This window comes from Protomyctophum parallelum (assembly GCF_964188405.1).
Source record: "Protomyctophum parallelum genome assembly, chromosome: 9".
Classification (NCBI taxonomy): Eukaryota; Metazoa; Chordata; class Actinopteri; order Myctophiformes; family Myctophidae; genus Protomyctophum; species Protomyctophum parallelum.
In genome coordinates, this window is record NC_139706.1 from 42,415,401 (window position 1) to 42,429,948 (window position 14,548).

General features: G+C 44.0%; 2 protein-coding genes across 2 annotated transcripts in view; one reads left to right on the plus strand and one right to left on the minus strand.

The window, feature by feature from the left end:
• Positions 1 to 2,396, minus strand: part of bcl9l (bcl9 like) — a 66,152-nt gene extending 63,756 nt beyond the window's left edge. The window contains exon 1 of the mRNA XM_083773265.1: positions 1,940 to 2,396. The gene's annotated coding sequence lies outside the window, so the exon portion shown is untranslated. The remainder of the gene's footprint in view (positions 1 to 1,939) is intronic.
• Positions 2,397 to 12,339: 9,943 nt separating this feature from the next.
• Positions 12,340 to 14,013, plus strand: LOC310864578 (bifunctional coenzyme A synthase-like; the record flags this gene model as incomplete). The annotated part of the gene is made up of 1 exon (XM_083773267.1): positions 12,340 to 14,013. The coding sequence occupies one exon, from the start codon at positions 12,340 to 12,342 to the stop codon at positions 14,011 to 14,013; it is 1,674 nt and encodes a 557-aa protein (XP_083629393.1).
• Positions 14,014 to 14,548: the final 535 nt, after the last annotated feature.

Here is a 14,548-nt window from a genome sequence, read left to right on the forward strand (position 1 = left end):
CTTCCACTTGCACTTGGAAAGCCACACAGTAGGCTGTTGGAGGCGCCCTCAAAGACAATTCAGATCAAGTTGCAAACTCTGTTAGGTGCTATATATAGGCTAGCTCACTGGCATATTGTGCATGTACACAGACCGACCGCACACGCGCGCACACACACACACACACACACACACACCTGGCTGATTGATTGATGGAAAGATTATATTACCACTAGCAGTGAATAGGCTGAAGTGCAGCATAATCACACCATATTCAACAGGCTGAGCTGGCCAAGAGCCATGGAAATGGTTAGTCAAAGTCAACTGTGATCATCCCACACACACACACACACACACACACACACACACACACACACACACACGCTTCAACTATAACCAAAGAATTGATGGTTATAACTGCCATAGTAATTCAGTTAATGCCAGGAGTAGCTATTGTTATTACCAGCATGTGTGCACAGCACAACAACCACAACAAAACATTTCACCCAATTTGAGTGTTTTCGACAACATTCTAGCGTTATTAACACAAACAGTTGAGGTGTCAGACAGCGTTAAAAAGACTTGGTTCTTTGACATCCAATTGAACTGTCGAGGCATGCAGTTAACAGCTTAATGTCACCATTACAGTAAACCCCAGTGGTTCTTGTGTGGAGACCCCTGGGGGTCCTTGATAGGGTTCCAGTGGCTTCCCAGCTAAATGAGGAACAGTTTAACAATTTAAAGCACTACTATAAAACAAAATGTCAATCTAGCTGTCAGTTGCCTTGTGAGCTTGCAGATCAGCTATTTTTAACAGTTTTGCAGCTTGCCCCTATGATATGTCCAAAATAGGGACACCAGGCTGAAAAATTCGAGAAAAATAATGTATAAGAATGACTCCCCGTCCCCACCTACAGTCTAGACAGTTGTGCTAAATCTAATCTAACAAACTAATTAAGAAGACCTTCCCTTATGGTGGTCTCTGGTAACAAATCTTTTCGATTTTGGGGGGCACCTAATTAACATTAAAATATTTGAGAACCTCTGCTTTATTGTTAGCAAACCACCCGCTGATGGAAGCTTGCTGAGCTCCGTCTGTCACCTTCAGCTAGCTGTGACAGTGACAGCCAGCCAGGCTAGTGGAACTTAAACAACATCTGGTGACAAAACATGGCAGTAAAAGCAGGACTCTGTTTTTTCTTTTGTCAGCGTCAAGTTGACATTAAAGAGCCGACGTGCTGGGATGTCAACCCGTCTGCTGACTGAGTGCAGCTGTGCTAGACAGACTGAGACAGCTCCCATGGAGCTAACTACTTTAGCATGATGCTAATTCACATTACTGTAAAGCTGACGTTGCCGTCGTTACAGCGAAATCGGTGACCTATAAAATACGGCGACCCGCGACCCCCTTGTCGCCAATTCCCCCCGATTTCAGTTGTGCTGTCGGCGGCCGAGCGATAAGACTTTAAAGTGAACTATATGTATGATCCTTGCGTCCAGAAGAAAATCATGTTTTCATAAAAGGCAGTACCTTGACCAAACTGGCCATGACAGTGGCAACCATTATCTCCTAAATACTGTAACAAACACCAAAACGCCCAAAGCAGCGTCCATTCGTGCACGAGCAACACCGCAAATAAAACGAAGATAAGACTTGACACAACAGTGACCCCTGGAGTTGCGCAATTCAACAGCTCACCGATTCCGACGCAACACCCCCCCTGCCTAGCCACCACAACATCTGCAAGCTTGAACCCAACGCAATGCTAGCTAACGGGGATCCGCTGGAACTTTGTTACAATGTAACTCAATGCGTTACGCCGCGAGACCCCCCGCCGCCGCCACACTCCAGTGAACACAAAGTTACCACTTCAACCGATAATAATAAGTAAAGGGACAAGCACGTACGGAACGCCAAGTGGCTGGTATAGAACGGCGGCGTTGTGTGTGTTTACTGTACCCCGTCATGTCGCTGCAGCCTGGCGGCTGAGATGTCAGCAGAGGGCCGGTGATGTCTGGAGGACTGACGGCCGGCCAGTCGACATTCATTCCCCGAAGTGGCCGCTATGCTGCCGCCGCTCGCTGCTGCCTTGTTCACTCCGCCCGCTGCCTGGTCGCCACCACCGGAGCGCGGCTACCGCAAGCAGCAGACTAGCGTCCCACTGGTTCTAGTCAGAGAGGGGCAGCCCCCCGGTCCGTATAGGTGTAGGGAAGGTTAGGTTAGGTAGGTTACTGCCTCTGCGTAGGTTTTCTCCCACAATAAATAACAAAACACAACAAAACGACCCGACGGCCGTCTGTCTCTCCTGGATTGGAAGTTTTTTTTTTTCTTTTTTTTTTTCTCTCTCTTGCTCACGAAGACGGAGGAGGACGCGTCACCTTGCAGCGGTTCATGACTCCGCTCCACCACTGTTATGTGTGAGATGTGTGAGACAGACAAACAGGCAGACAGGTCGTTTCACACACAGAACAGAAGTCCATGATACTGTAGATCTGCAGACACACATGCAATTATACTGGTGTGGCCGCGCAGGCATCCGTATGTCATTGTAATGATGATCGCCACGGCCCAGTGGGCCCGGGGTCCTTATTTGACTGACAATGAGGCGAGGGTAATATTATGCTACACTGTAAAACAAAAAAAAATACTCAGTGTCGATTTAACCCTGGAGAATAATAGGCCTACAAATGAAATAGAAAATGTGAACATTTTCGTGTCCATTTTGGATCCATTGGTACAGTTACAAATGAATAAACAAGCAATTCAAATTTGTCCATGACAATGACATTCATGTCCAATAATGTGATAGCCCTAATTATTATTATGACATTATGTCAACAACTTAATTGTAGCCTATATGTTCTGGATGTAACTGTTTTAATTAAGTGTTTTTACTTTTGGGTGTGAGGAAGATGATGACGCGCAGACATGTTAGTTAGGCTATTAATATGCAATATTAATATTAGCAGACTTTCCCCTAAATCAGCCATCAAGCAGGCTACTCAACCTTTCAGTTAACCAACCAAACAATCAATCAACCAATTGATCAATATAGGCTACATAATATTATCAGGTCAGCAGCAAGCTGCAGGGTCCTCAAAGACAGAATAGGCCTATGCAGGAGAAAAACACTAACATATCATTTTGGAATCAATTAAACTGAGCTGAATCGCCAAAGTCAACGAGATTCACTAAAATAAACCCCAATGTATGATTCGTTGCACGACGGTGTCGCGCGCCGAAAATAGCAGACCTACAATACAAGGCCACAAAAGCGTTGTGAGCTTATGTCCATCTGCTATTTCAATAATTTCATACAAATTTAACTCGGTCTTGCTACCTTCTGGCTGATATTTCAGGAAAGGACTCCCCCTGGCGGTGGGCTCCGGCAAATTTCGACAAAATACCCCCAGGTGAACTATTATGCAAATATAGACACCAAACCAAACTATCTTTACAGGCAGTCAGAATAGATAAGCAGACCAGGCGTGTGTGTGTGCGCGTGTGCGTTTGTGTGTGTGTGTGTGTGTGTGTGTGTGTGTGTGTGTGTGTGTGTGTGTGTGTGTGTGTGTGTGTGTGTGTGTGTGTGTGTGTGTGTGTGTGTGTGTGTGTGTGTGTGTGTGTGTGTGTGTGTGTGTGTGTGTGTGTGTGTGTGTGTGTGTGTGTCAGCATCAGTCCCAAGGGGTAAATTGGGAGTGAGCGCTGTATATATGCATTTATTTTTGAGGGGCACATCCAATGCATGGCTTTCCGAAATTAAGTCATGTGGCACAGTGACAACAGCCACGACTATGGACTTTTAAGTTTGTTTAGAGCCGCCTAATTCCCCATCGTTAGCCAAGTATATGGACTTTAATGTTTGTTATTGGTAGTTATGATGTAATTCTTTGCCAGTCAAGTCTATGGACTTTAATGTTTGTTTAGGGCAGTAATGACGATGTAAGATGTCACCTTGCTGATAAATACATCTTGTAATAAATGTATTTCATTTTCCATGGACATGAGAACATCAACATGCCCCCAAAAATCTGGATGCCCCTCACTTCACACAAGTGTGATCTTCTTTGGAATAATAATAATTATTATTATTATAAATGTTGTATTTTTTGCGGAAAGCACACATTTTTGCTATTGTATTTAACTTCTTCTCCCCAATTTAGTTAGCCAATTGATTCCACCCAACACATATTTCTGTTGTCACTGCATCCTGCTGACTCACTTACCAGTGAGGAGCCCCCACCGGGATGACATAGAGCCATTGTCCTACTCCCCAGCCCGTAGAATTATGTACAATGATGACAAATATCACCCTCCCCACCTTCCCTCCCGCGAACACGAGCCAATTGTGTTCGTAAGACGCTCGACAAAGCCGGATGCACAACGGTGGATTTGAACCTGCAACAGCCACTTTACCAGTGTGCTGGTAAATAGCTTTGCTATTTATTTGATTATTTTATTAAAATCAATTGACTGTTGCATCCCTATAGTGTGGACTATTAAATATTTAAATTATTATTTATTTAGCAAAGAAGTAATAATAATAATATCTCAAACTTATATAGCGCTTTTCTGAGTACCCAAAGACGCTTTACATGGGGGGGGCTTTACAGAGGTAACAACAAATAAAAACAACTTTAATAGAAAAAGGAAAAATAACACTAAAAGCTAAAGAACATTAAAAGACAGTGAAAAGGGTTAGCTAGGGAAGGCAATTTTGAAGAGGTGGGTTTTGAGGGTGGATTTGAAGGTTTGAAGGGTAGGGGCATCTAAGTGCCTTAGGGAGGGCATTCCACAGGGTTGGGGCAGCAAAGGCAAAAGCTCTATCCCCTCACGTACGCCGTTTGGTTTTGGGGACGTCGAGGAGGTTTGCATCACCAGACCTGAGGGAGCGAGAGGGGGCATGGCGTTTGAGGAGGTCACAGAGGTATGGGGGAGCCAGGTTATTTAGTGCTTTGTAGGTGGTCAGGAGTGTTTTGAAGTGGATTCTTTGTTTAACCGGTAGCCAGTGAAGGTCACGGAGGACAGGTGTAATATGGTCTCTGGAACGGGTACTGGTGAGCAGTAAGTGAGAAGTAAGCCAGGGCTGAGTGGGTGTAGTGAGTCTGTTGGCAGCAGAGGTCGTCTGTTGGATATTGAGACAGAATTGACAGAAACCTTGCATCTCCATTTTTCATTCTATTGTGTTTTTCCCCATAATTGAATGCCTAACTCTTTTAGATTTTTTTTGGTAAAGTGAAAGTGACATCTGTCTGTGGGTTTTATAAATATTTAACCAATGAAAAGAGTTTGTGACTAATAATATAACTACATTGGAGCACAGGGTCTTTCTTACCATTTCCTGAAAAGTAACCGTTTTGGACATACAAGGTTTCCACTAGACTGCTACAACATTGTCTTCCTACTATGTTTGAGAAGGCGGATGCATGGTTTTGGCAATTGGCATGTTGTGTTGTCCACAAAAGTAGTCCAACGCAATGCAGAATATCTTCTGAGAAAGAAAGAAAGAAACTATTTTCTGCAAAGTAATTATTTATTTTTCTTTCTGTCATTATATGCGCTTGGGTACCACTGTTCCACCAAAGATGCTGCCCAACCAGCCCAAAGAGGCTTGCATGACAATGAGGTGAGAGTGAGCCTACACAAGGAACACATTGCATAATGTTGAAGAAGTCGTGAATGCCATTCCAGACAGAGATATCTGTCCCCCTGGGTCTATTATTCCCCTCTGCTATTCACCAGAGCAGAGGAATGAGCACAATTAGTTGAGGAAATGAGAGTGTGAAGGATAGATTCTGGTATTTGGAGAGAAAAGCGAATGAAATGATGCTAGAGGAAGGTCAAGACAGAACAGAAGAAAGGAACAGTAGGAACTGAGAGAGAGAGAAAGTGAGAGATGGAGAGAGAGAGAGAGAGATGGAGAGGGGACGAGAAAGTGAAAATTTTGTTGTCATGGAAACTGGCATGGATCTGAAGACCAAAACAAGAATGTAAATTGGTTTTCCCTCCGGGAGTGTGATGGAGCAGCAAGGAAGAAACAAACGCAGGAAAATTTGTTTAAGGGATGAACGGTTCAGGAACCTTCGTATCGTTATGCAGAAATAAACTAATTTGAATCAAGTGTAGTTCAGTGTAAAGTAGTACAGTATACTATACACTGTGTGTGTGTGTGTGTGTGTGTGTGTGTGTGTGTGTGTGTGTGTGTGTGTGTGTGTGTGTGTGTGTGTGTGTGTGTGTGCGCGCGTGCGCGCGCGCGTGCGTGCACAAATCAAATTTCTGAATGAGGAATATGGAGAATGGACACATTGGCAATTGAGTAATCTCATTAGTCTTAATGTGACTTTTGAGACTAATTACATGTGGATGTGTGTGTTTAATTTGCTGGCAATCACGTACGTTAGTCTTTTTCATGCCGATTAGCTCATTAGGATCATGTTTGTCATTAGTGATAGCCCATCAGTGATACACTGGTGTCAATTCACTGTTTCTCAACATCTGGTTCAGGGACCACCAAGGACCCTTCAGGTCTGAGAGTGTACAAATGTGCACACTCAAAGTAAAATGGAAAACGTTGCATTTTACTGTGTAGATTGGGAGCCTACAGATACAAAATCACACTCGTGTGAACTGAGTGGTGCAACTATACTGTTATTTTTATAGTTGCAGTACTGTACTGAACTCCTGTACTACTCGTACTGTACTGCTCGTACTGTACTGTACAGTACTGCGTGAGTATGTACTCACACTGTACTCATACTGTACTGTATGAGTATGTACTTGTACTGTACTATGTATTGTACATTACTGTGCGAGTAATGTACAGTACTGTACGAGTATGTACGAATATGTACTCATACTGTAGAATTATCTGTCTACTGCTTTGTGCTAGTATACATCAAAAAGTAGGAATGTAAAAAAAAAAAAATCATCAGAGCATCATTGCTTTGTTCTAGTATTTCAATAACATTCTCCTTCAACCAACTGCTGAAATCCGATCATCATTATATTCTATTTTAGAGTTGGCAAGAGACAATTTGTGTTACCAAGCAACTAATGGTTTGTGCGGAGCGACCTGTGCCACTGTGTGTAAAACAGCATCTCACTTACTGTACGTCGTACGGGACATGTTCAATATCTCCCAGCACTTTGGCAATGAAACCTAGTCATACAGCCAAGAACACATTATTATAAAAAGACAATGATGGTGTGTGTGTGTGTGTGTGTGTGTGCGTGCGTGTGTGCGTGCGTGCGTGCAAGTGTGTGTGTGTGTGTGTGCGTGCAAGTATGTGTGTGTATGTGCAAGTGCAAGGGAAGACAACAGATAACGGGAGATGAGCAACGGAAGAACAAATGGATGGAATATTTTGAAGAACTTCTAAACCAGAACCGGTTCCTTTCTTTTTCCACGACTAATTTTGAACTATGTTAATTGGTTCAGAACTGGAAGCAAAGTGGGTGTGTCACTATTCAGTTTTGGAAGATGCAGAAGTGATATAAACCATCATAAAAAATAAAAAATAAAGAATAAAGATATTTTGGTGGAGAAGGGGCCACAGGCTGACACAGAACTACCTATATGGCCCTATCTTGGGCAGTGGGCACGCCTGGCTTACCCTTAATCCCCTAAACTTCTTTGCCATATTTCACTATCTTGAATAACATTTTGAAATCGTTCAACTAGCCGATCTATACCGACACGTTGTGAGCTTGTAGATCGGCTATAACAATTTTGGACAATTTGTGTTACTTGCGTCCTCTAAATTAAAATGGATCTGCTGATGATTTGGGTTTCAGGATCATGCCATGGACCAATTGATAAAATTATGTAATCCCCTGAAGTCAGTAAGTATTCCAGGATTGGATAACAGGTATTGAGGAAGTACATACATATTTGTGATAAATCTTCGTATATTATGGAAACTTCACCTTTAGATAAACCTGCTATTTTATTTTTAACTCTATAGGGCACTCCTATATCCAGTTTTTGGTGTGTGTGTGTGTGTGTGCACAAACATTAAATTCCCATTGACAATGAATGGACAATTTTACAGTGTCTATTTTACGTCATGATGATGTACGATGAGCGCCCCTCACTTCACACGGATGTGATTTATTATTTAAATAAAAGTAATTAAGTGGTGGGTATAGGAGTCCATAGAACTCGACTTTAGCTATTTTTGATAGGGGGCGGGGGCATTCGAGCATGGGGCTAAATACATCCTTTTTTTAATTACGGCGATTTCTTTATTAATATTTACTATAGTTGTACTAGACCCCAGTAAATTACATCTGTCCAAAAGATCACGGGATCTACTGAATGTGAAGGTAGAGGTACTATGCCATACTGTCTGTCATAGGCTCAATATGTCAGTTTGTCACATTCAGATCCTGTGATCTTTTGTGGCCAGATATAATTTCTTGGGGTCTATAGTAAATAATTCAAAAATAAATCACCATATTGTTTTGTAAAAAAAAAAAACATATTTAGGACCATGTTCAAATGCCCCCGCCCCCTGTGAAAAATAGCTAAAATTGCTCTGATAACAATCTAAAACATGAACCTTGGTTGAAAAATTAAAGTTGTCCTTTAAACCATTAGCCTACCACATCCATGACATTGCCATGTCATATGCCTTTATAAGCTAATAATAATAAATAATAATAGTCAAAATCACAATAATAGTTATAATCTTTATTTATATAGCACCTTTTAAATCACTTACAAAGTTTTTCACAGAATCATCAACAGAAAACCCAAAACATAAAAGCATTAAGCAATGAGAACATTATATTATATAAGATCAAATAACGGTGAACCTGAACCTTCTCTGCCTTTTAATTTAATTAATAAAAGCTTGAATTGGCAGTGTACTGTGTAAAGTCCATCAATTGCTTCATGTCCATCAACGTCTGTATAATATAGGGCTCCTGGTAGATCACTGTGTGAAGAGGACTGGGGTACATCATGTGACCCTCCATTGGCAGGGAGGACACGAGGGCCTGGCTGTGCTGTTGTACCTGCAGCCTGCTGCTCTCCTGAATGGTGGAGGTTGTGGGCAGCATGGACTGGACACTGCTGCTCTCCTGAATGGTGGAGGTTGTGGGCAGCATGGACTGGGCACTGCTGGTGGTGGTGGTGCCTAGTGTTCCTAGTAGACTGGTCACGTTGATGAAAGATGGTTTCGATTCATCATTAGTGTTGTCCAGGCTCTCCGACTCAGACGCCTGGAAGGTGGTGAGGTCCACCTCTTCCTTGTAGCATGTTGCAGCTGTGGCGCTCACATGATCATCTGTGGGCTCATTATCATCGTGGGGTGGTGGTGTTGAGTCCAGTGCTGGTGATTTGAGTTTGAGACACGATTGAATCAGGTCTTTGCCTGCCTCACTAGTGAACATGGGCTCGAGCTTGTCGGTGGCAAATTTGTAGAGGTGTCCCGTTTCACTGGCCACTAGCAAGAGAACCTGGGATCCTGTCAGAGTGGAGAGCTGTTTGACCTTGTTTATTATGCCATTTTTACGCTTGCTGAAGGTTTTGCGTCGCTTTAACGTGTTCTCAATTAATTCCATTTCTAACTTTACACGGCCGCGTGTCTTGGGTTTTTGCAGTGGGACGGCTGCACCCTCCTTCTGCCCTGCCTCACTCTTCGCCCCTCCTCTCATCCTCTTGCTGCTCTCTCCAGTTGAATCCATGGAGTCATATTCATCTGTGGTACAGGTGGAATCATTTCCTGAGTATCTGCATGAAGGTATTATATCTCCAATTAGGGACATCTTGACTGTTGAAATGAAAAAGTTATGATGTAGCCTAACGCTTTTATGGACACTCTGCAACGTCAGTCATCGATCCCACGTCACAATTTGTGTACATTCTGATTTTGTTGATGATGACACGCGAAACCTAGCAACCGTTGCTAAGAACGCGCGACGTGACATGAACGTACACAAACCACACGTGGTGGTCATCCTGGCCGGGTGACGTCATCACCACTGCGTCTGCTTCCACAACAAACATCTTGTTTATAATGAAAGCTGAAATTAGTATTTAGACTTTTTAGTACCGGACCAGCTACTCGGTATCAGTACAAGGGCATATACGTTAAAATAATGTATGTATTATGTGTATGTAAATAATGCAATACAACAACACCATGTTGGACAACACACACGCACACCTCTGGCGTAGCCGCGTAAGCGTAACGCCAATCACTATTCCAGAAAGATAAACAATTCTATATTTCTATGTATTAAACACATAACTGATGATGACTGGCATCTCCAGTTAAGTAATGTAAATTGTAAACATCGTTTGAGTGCAGCGTTGTATACGGTGAAACGGCAACATGTGTAGTACCTGTGCTTTATCACAAGATGGCGCACTTTCCTCACGTTCCATGTGGTGTGATTATAGTAGGCTGTATTACAGGTTGATAGTTGATTGATTGATTGATTGATTGATTACTTTATTAACATTTTGCATGGACACGCACAGGAAAGTACAGTACATACAGTACAACACAACTTAAGGTCTGCTAACAGGATGAATCCAAGAAAGTCTTTCAGCGTGTTTCCAATGGGGTCCTCATGTACTCAATTCACAGAAGATTGATGTCATGTGATTGATGTGATGATTGTGATTTGGGTCTATCTGTTCAGTAGTGTGACTGTGCACTGTGCATCGTAATTTGTTTAGCAATTAGCAGTGTGCACTGTGTCTGTGTGCATAATTTATGGTGAAAAGGAGGGTTGAAACTTGAAGGCTTTTCATTCGAACAGAGAGATGAGTGCAGCTGTTCTCCTACAGAGGAATTCGTGATCCCATGCTGGCATACATTCTATGAAAAAAGACTTGAAAATGAAATGAAAATAGTGGATCTCCAAGTTCAGTGCAACATGCTGTGTGATGTGAGCTTCTATCAATGGATTCATTCCACATAAAGCATTACATATGGTTAAATGGTTCTAATTAAATTGTAAATTTGTTTTCAGTGTTTAGAATCAGTGGGGTAGGCCTACAACATGTTTGTGTGTCACTTTAGAGAGAGAGTGTGAGTGTGTGTGTGTGTGTGTGTGTGTGTGTGTGTGTGTGTGTGTGTGTGTGTGTGTGTGTGTGTGTGTGTGTGTGTGTGTGTGTGTGTGCGCGTGCGCACGCGTAAAAGCAACTGTTTGCTGCAGAGGATTAGACTTGTGTTATACATTTAACTCTTTGGGCCAGGGAGAAGTATTCTATATTCTTTCCACAATGGGTGAACAGACTTTAGTTACATAATATAACTCTAAGTTAAGGGAGATCTGAGATCACTGCAATCATCTTTCTGATCTTTGCAGAAGTTGGCAGTGTTCTTGTTTGACAGTGGAGCATCTCCAGATGGGACAGTATTTGATGATCTAGTATTAACCCATTTTGGTGTCAGCATCATGTTATGCTTTAGCTATTTAAAAATAGCAGATCTACAAGCTCATATCGCGCCACCGAGTGGCGCGATACGAGCTTGTAGGTCTGCTATTTTTGAAAAATCGAAGAGCGACTGACATTTTTTAGAATCTGATCTCAGGTCAGAATGGGTTCATCAGACCAGTGTGTGTCCGGCGGAAACCTCGTATGAATCTGATCTCAGGTCAGAATGGGTTAAGGTCAGGTGTCCATGGTCAGGCAGAAATAAGACTGTGCTGCATACAAGCAGAGTAGTCTTTTTATTCTCAATTAGTTACTGCTTCCCTGAGACTTAAACAAAATCATAACCATGGTAATGCAAGGTGATGAATCATCACCTTGCATTACCATGGTTATGATTGTACCATTATGTACATCATCACTGATGATGTACATAACGGTACAGTACATCTTTCACAAGAGGCATTTAAAAATAACAACAACTGCAATATATGATGATGATGATGTATTGACTCACATATAGTCACAGGGGAAAAAAGTTTATCCAGAATAAAGTCGGTAATTACTATATTTCGTCATCCAGGTTTGTTTGTATTAGGTCACCATGGTTACTCAATGTGTCAGAGTGAGTCCAGTGACTAAGTTTGACATTATAGACAGACTCCATAGTTAGGCATGACATGACACTCTATATCAGGTCATGACTCATTGTTTTCATTGACATCATTGTGATGACATGAGCAAACAAATGCACCTGACAGTATTATGAGCATCTCCAGTGAGGCAGACAGATTCCGATACTATGGATCAAAATGGTTGTCTGCTCTCAAACTTCAAGTACCACCAACTAGCCAGAGTTAAGCATCCTTTATTCTTAGAGGGCTTCAATAGTGACCTTGTCAGGACACAGGAATCAGACCCCATACTCCATGATGTGCTGCTAGTCACTTGAATACGTACAATAAACAACATGTCTAAGTTCAGCACCGGTCTGCTGGTGCTCACCACCCCTCTCCACATCCTCCCCCTGCGCATCCTCCCGGTGCTGAGCTCAGCAGCCCAGGTAGTGGATCAAACCCTGTATGTCCATTTGCACCCAGGTCTGAACTTGGGGGGCGGGAGTCCACCTCGGCCCGTTTTCTTTCCCCCTATGGCGGACCTGTCCAGCCTGATATCACGCCTCTACAGCAACGCGGCTGACGTGTGTGCACATCTGGATTTGCGTGTGCTCCTGGCCAACTTGTGCACCCAGCCAGCCTCCAGCTCTGGCAGAGGGACAGGTTGCCCCTTCCCCACCCCGCAGCCCCTCTCTCACACCCCGGACGTGGTGCTGACAGACTTCCCCATGCACGACCCTGGCCATTCACCGCTGGTGGCCCAGTGTCTGCAGAGGTACGCCAGCCATTGTTACGTGTGCAGCCCCGGTCTGACTTCAGTGCTTCTCCACCCACAGCTGGAGGATCTGCGGAAAGGGGTAGAGGCGGTCGAGCACGAGTCAGACCCCCTGGAGACCTTCAGTGACGTAGTGGTTGGAGGGACGTTTGACCGGCTGCATGGAGCCCACAAGACGCTGCTCACCACCGCATGCCTGCTGGCCAACAGGAGACTCCTCACCGGGGTGTGTGACCAGGACATGCTGAAGAGGAAGCTGTTGAAGGAGCTGATTGAGCCCTATCCAGTCCGGGTGCAGAGGCTGCGGGAGTTCCTGCAGGACACCAAGCCGTCCCTGCAGATGGAGGTCGTGCCGCTCCACGACCCCCTTGGATCCTCCGTGGTGGACTCTGAGCTGCAGTGCATTGTGGTTAGTGAGGAGACCAGGAAGGGTGGCGAGGCCATCAACAAGAGACGTGTGGAGAATGGTTTGCCCAGCTTGATTATCTGTGAAATCCAGCTGCTGAAAGACTTCCACTACACAGAGAAGGAGGAAGAGAAGATCAGCTCATCCAACCTACGCTCTCGTCTTCTGGGAAGCCTATTAACCCCACCTAAATGCAAGTCCTGTCTCCCTGCTGTCCCGTACATCATTGGACTGACAGGAGGCAGCGGCAGTGGGAAGACCTCCGTCGCCAAGCGCCTGGAGGCCCTGGGCGCCGTCCACATTGACGCCGATCTGCTGGTCCACGAGACATACCGGCCGGGGGCAACTGCCTACCAGAGGGTACTGGAAGAGTTTGGTTCAGATATTCTGAATGAAGATAAAACCATCAACAGGCGCATACTAGGAAGACAAGTATTTGGTAACAAGGGACGGTTAAAAGCCCTGACAGACATTGTGTGGCCCGAGGTTGAACTTCTGGTCAAGGACAGAATTCACCAGGCCAGAGAGGAACGTAAACAGGTGTGTGTTATAGACGCAGCTGTCTTACTGGATGCTGGCTGGACAGACATGGTCCATGAGCTCTGGGTCACCATCGTACCAGAGGAGGAGGCAGTGTTGAGGATAACCAAGCGGGACGGGCTGAGCAGAGAAGAGGTTGTGAGGAGGCTACAGAGCCAGGGTTCCAGTGCTAGGCAGGTGGAGCATGCCAACGTGGTACTCTGTACACAGTGGGAGCCAGAGGTCACCCAGAAGCAGGTACTGAAGGCCTGGAACCTTCTCCATAACAGAATACTACACAGAACAAAAGTCAATACACTGTCCTGAACCCTATAATGAGAATGTAATTTGATCCACTACAACCAAAACAATCCCTGTAGTCATTTGCCTTAAAGAAGAGTGTGCGCTTTGGTGGCGCAGGCCTGTTCATCACTATGGACACTAGGGGGTTTGTGTTTTGTTTATGTTATAGCCTTGCCGCAAAACTGACATGATACTGAACTGATGTGATACTGGCCATGCTACTGACAGCATATTACCATGATACTGACAATGCTACTTACATGATTTATTTGATTGGCTGAGCTAAGTACATTGAGGGTGAGGGCAGAAAAGTGAAGACGCCTGAAGTGAGTGGCCGGAATAACCTTTGTGATGATTTGATTGGCTTAGCACAGAATGTAATGTATGATGATAAGAGCGCCCCTCACTTCACACAAATGTGAATTTTGAGGGGCTAGCCTCCTATATACAGCTTTTGTCCACACACGTCTCATATTTGCCATTGACAATGAAGGGAAACTTTACGTAATATATAGACGAGCAAATCGGCTAACCAATCACATAAATTCAGTTGTTCATG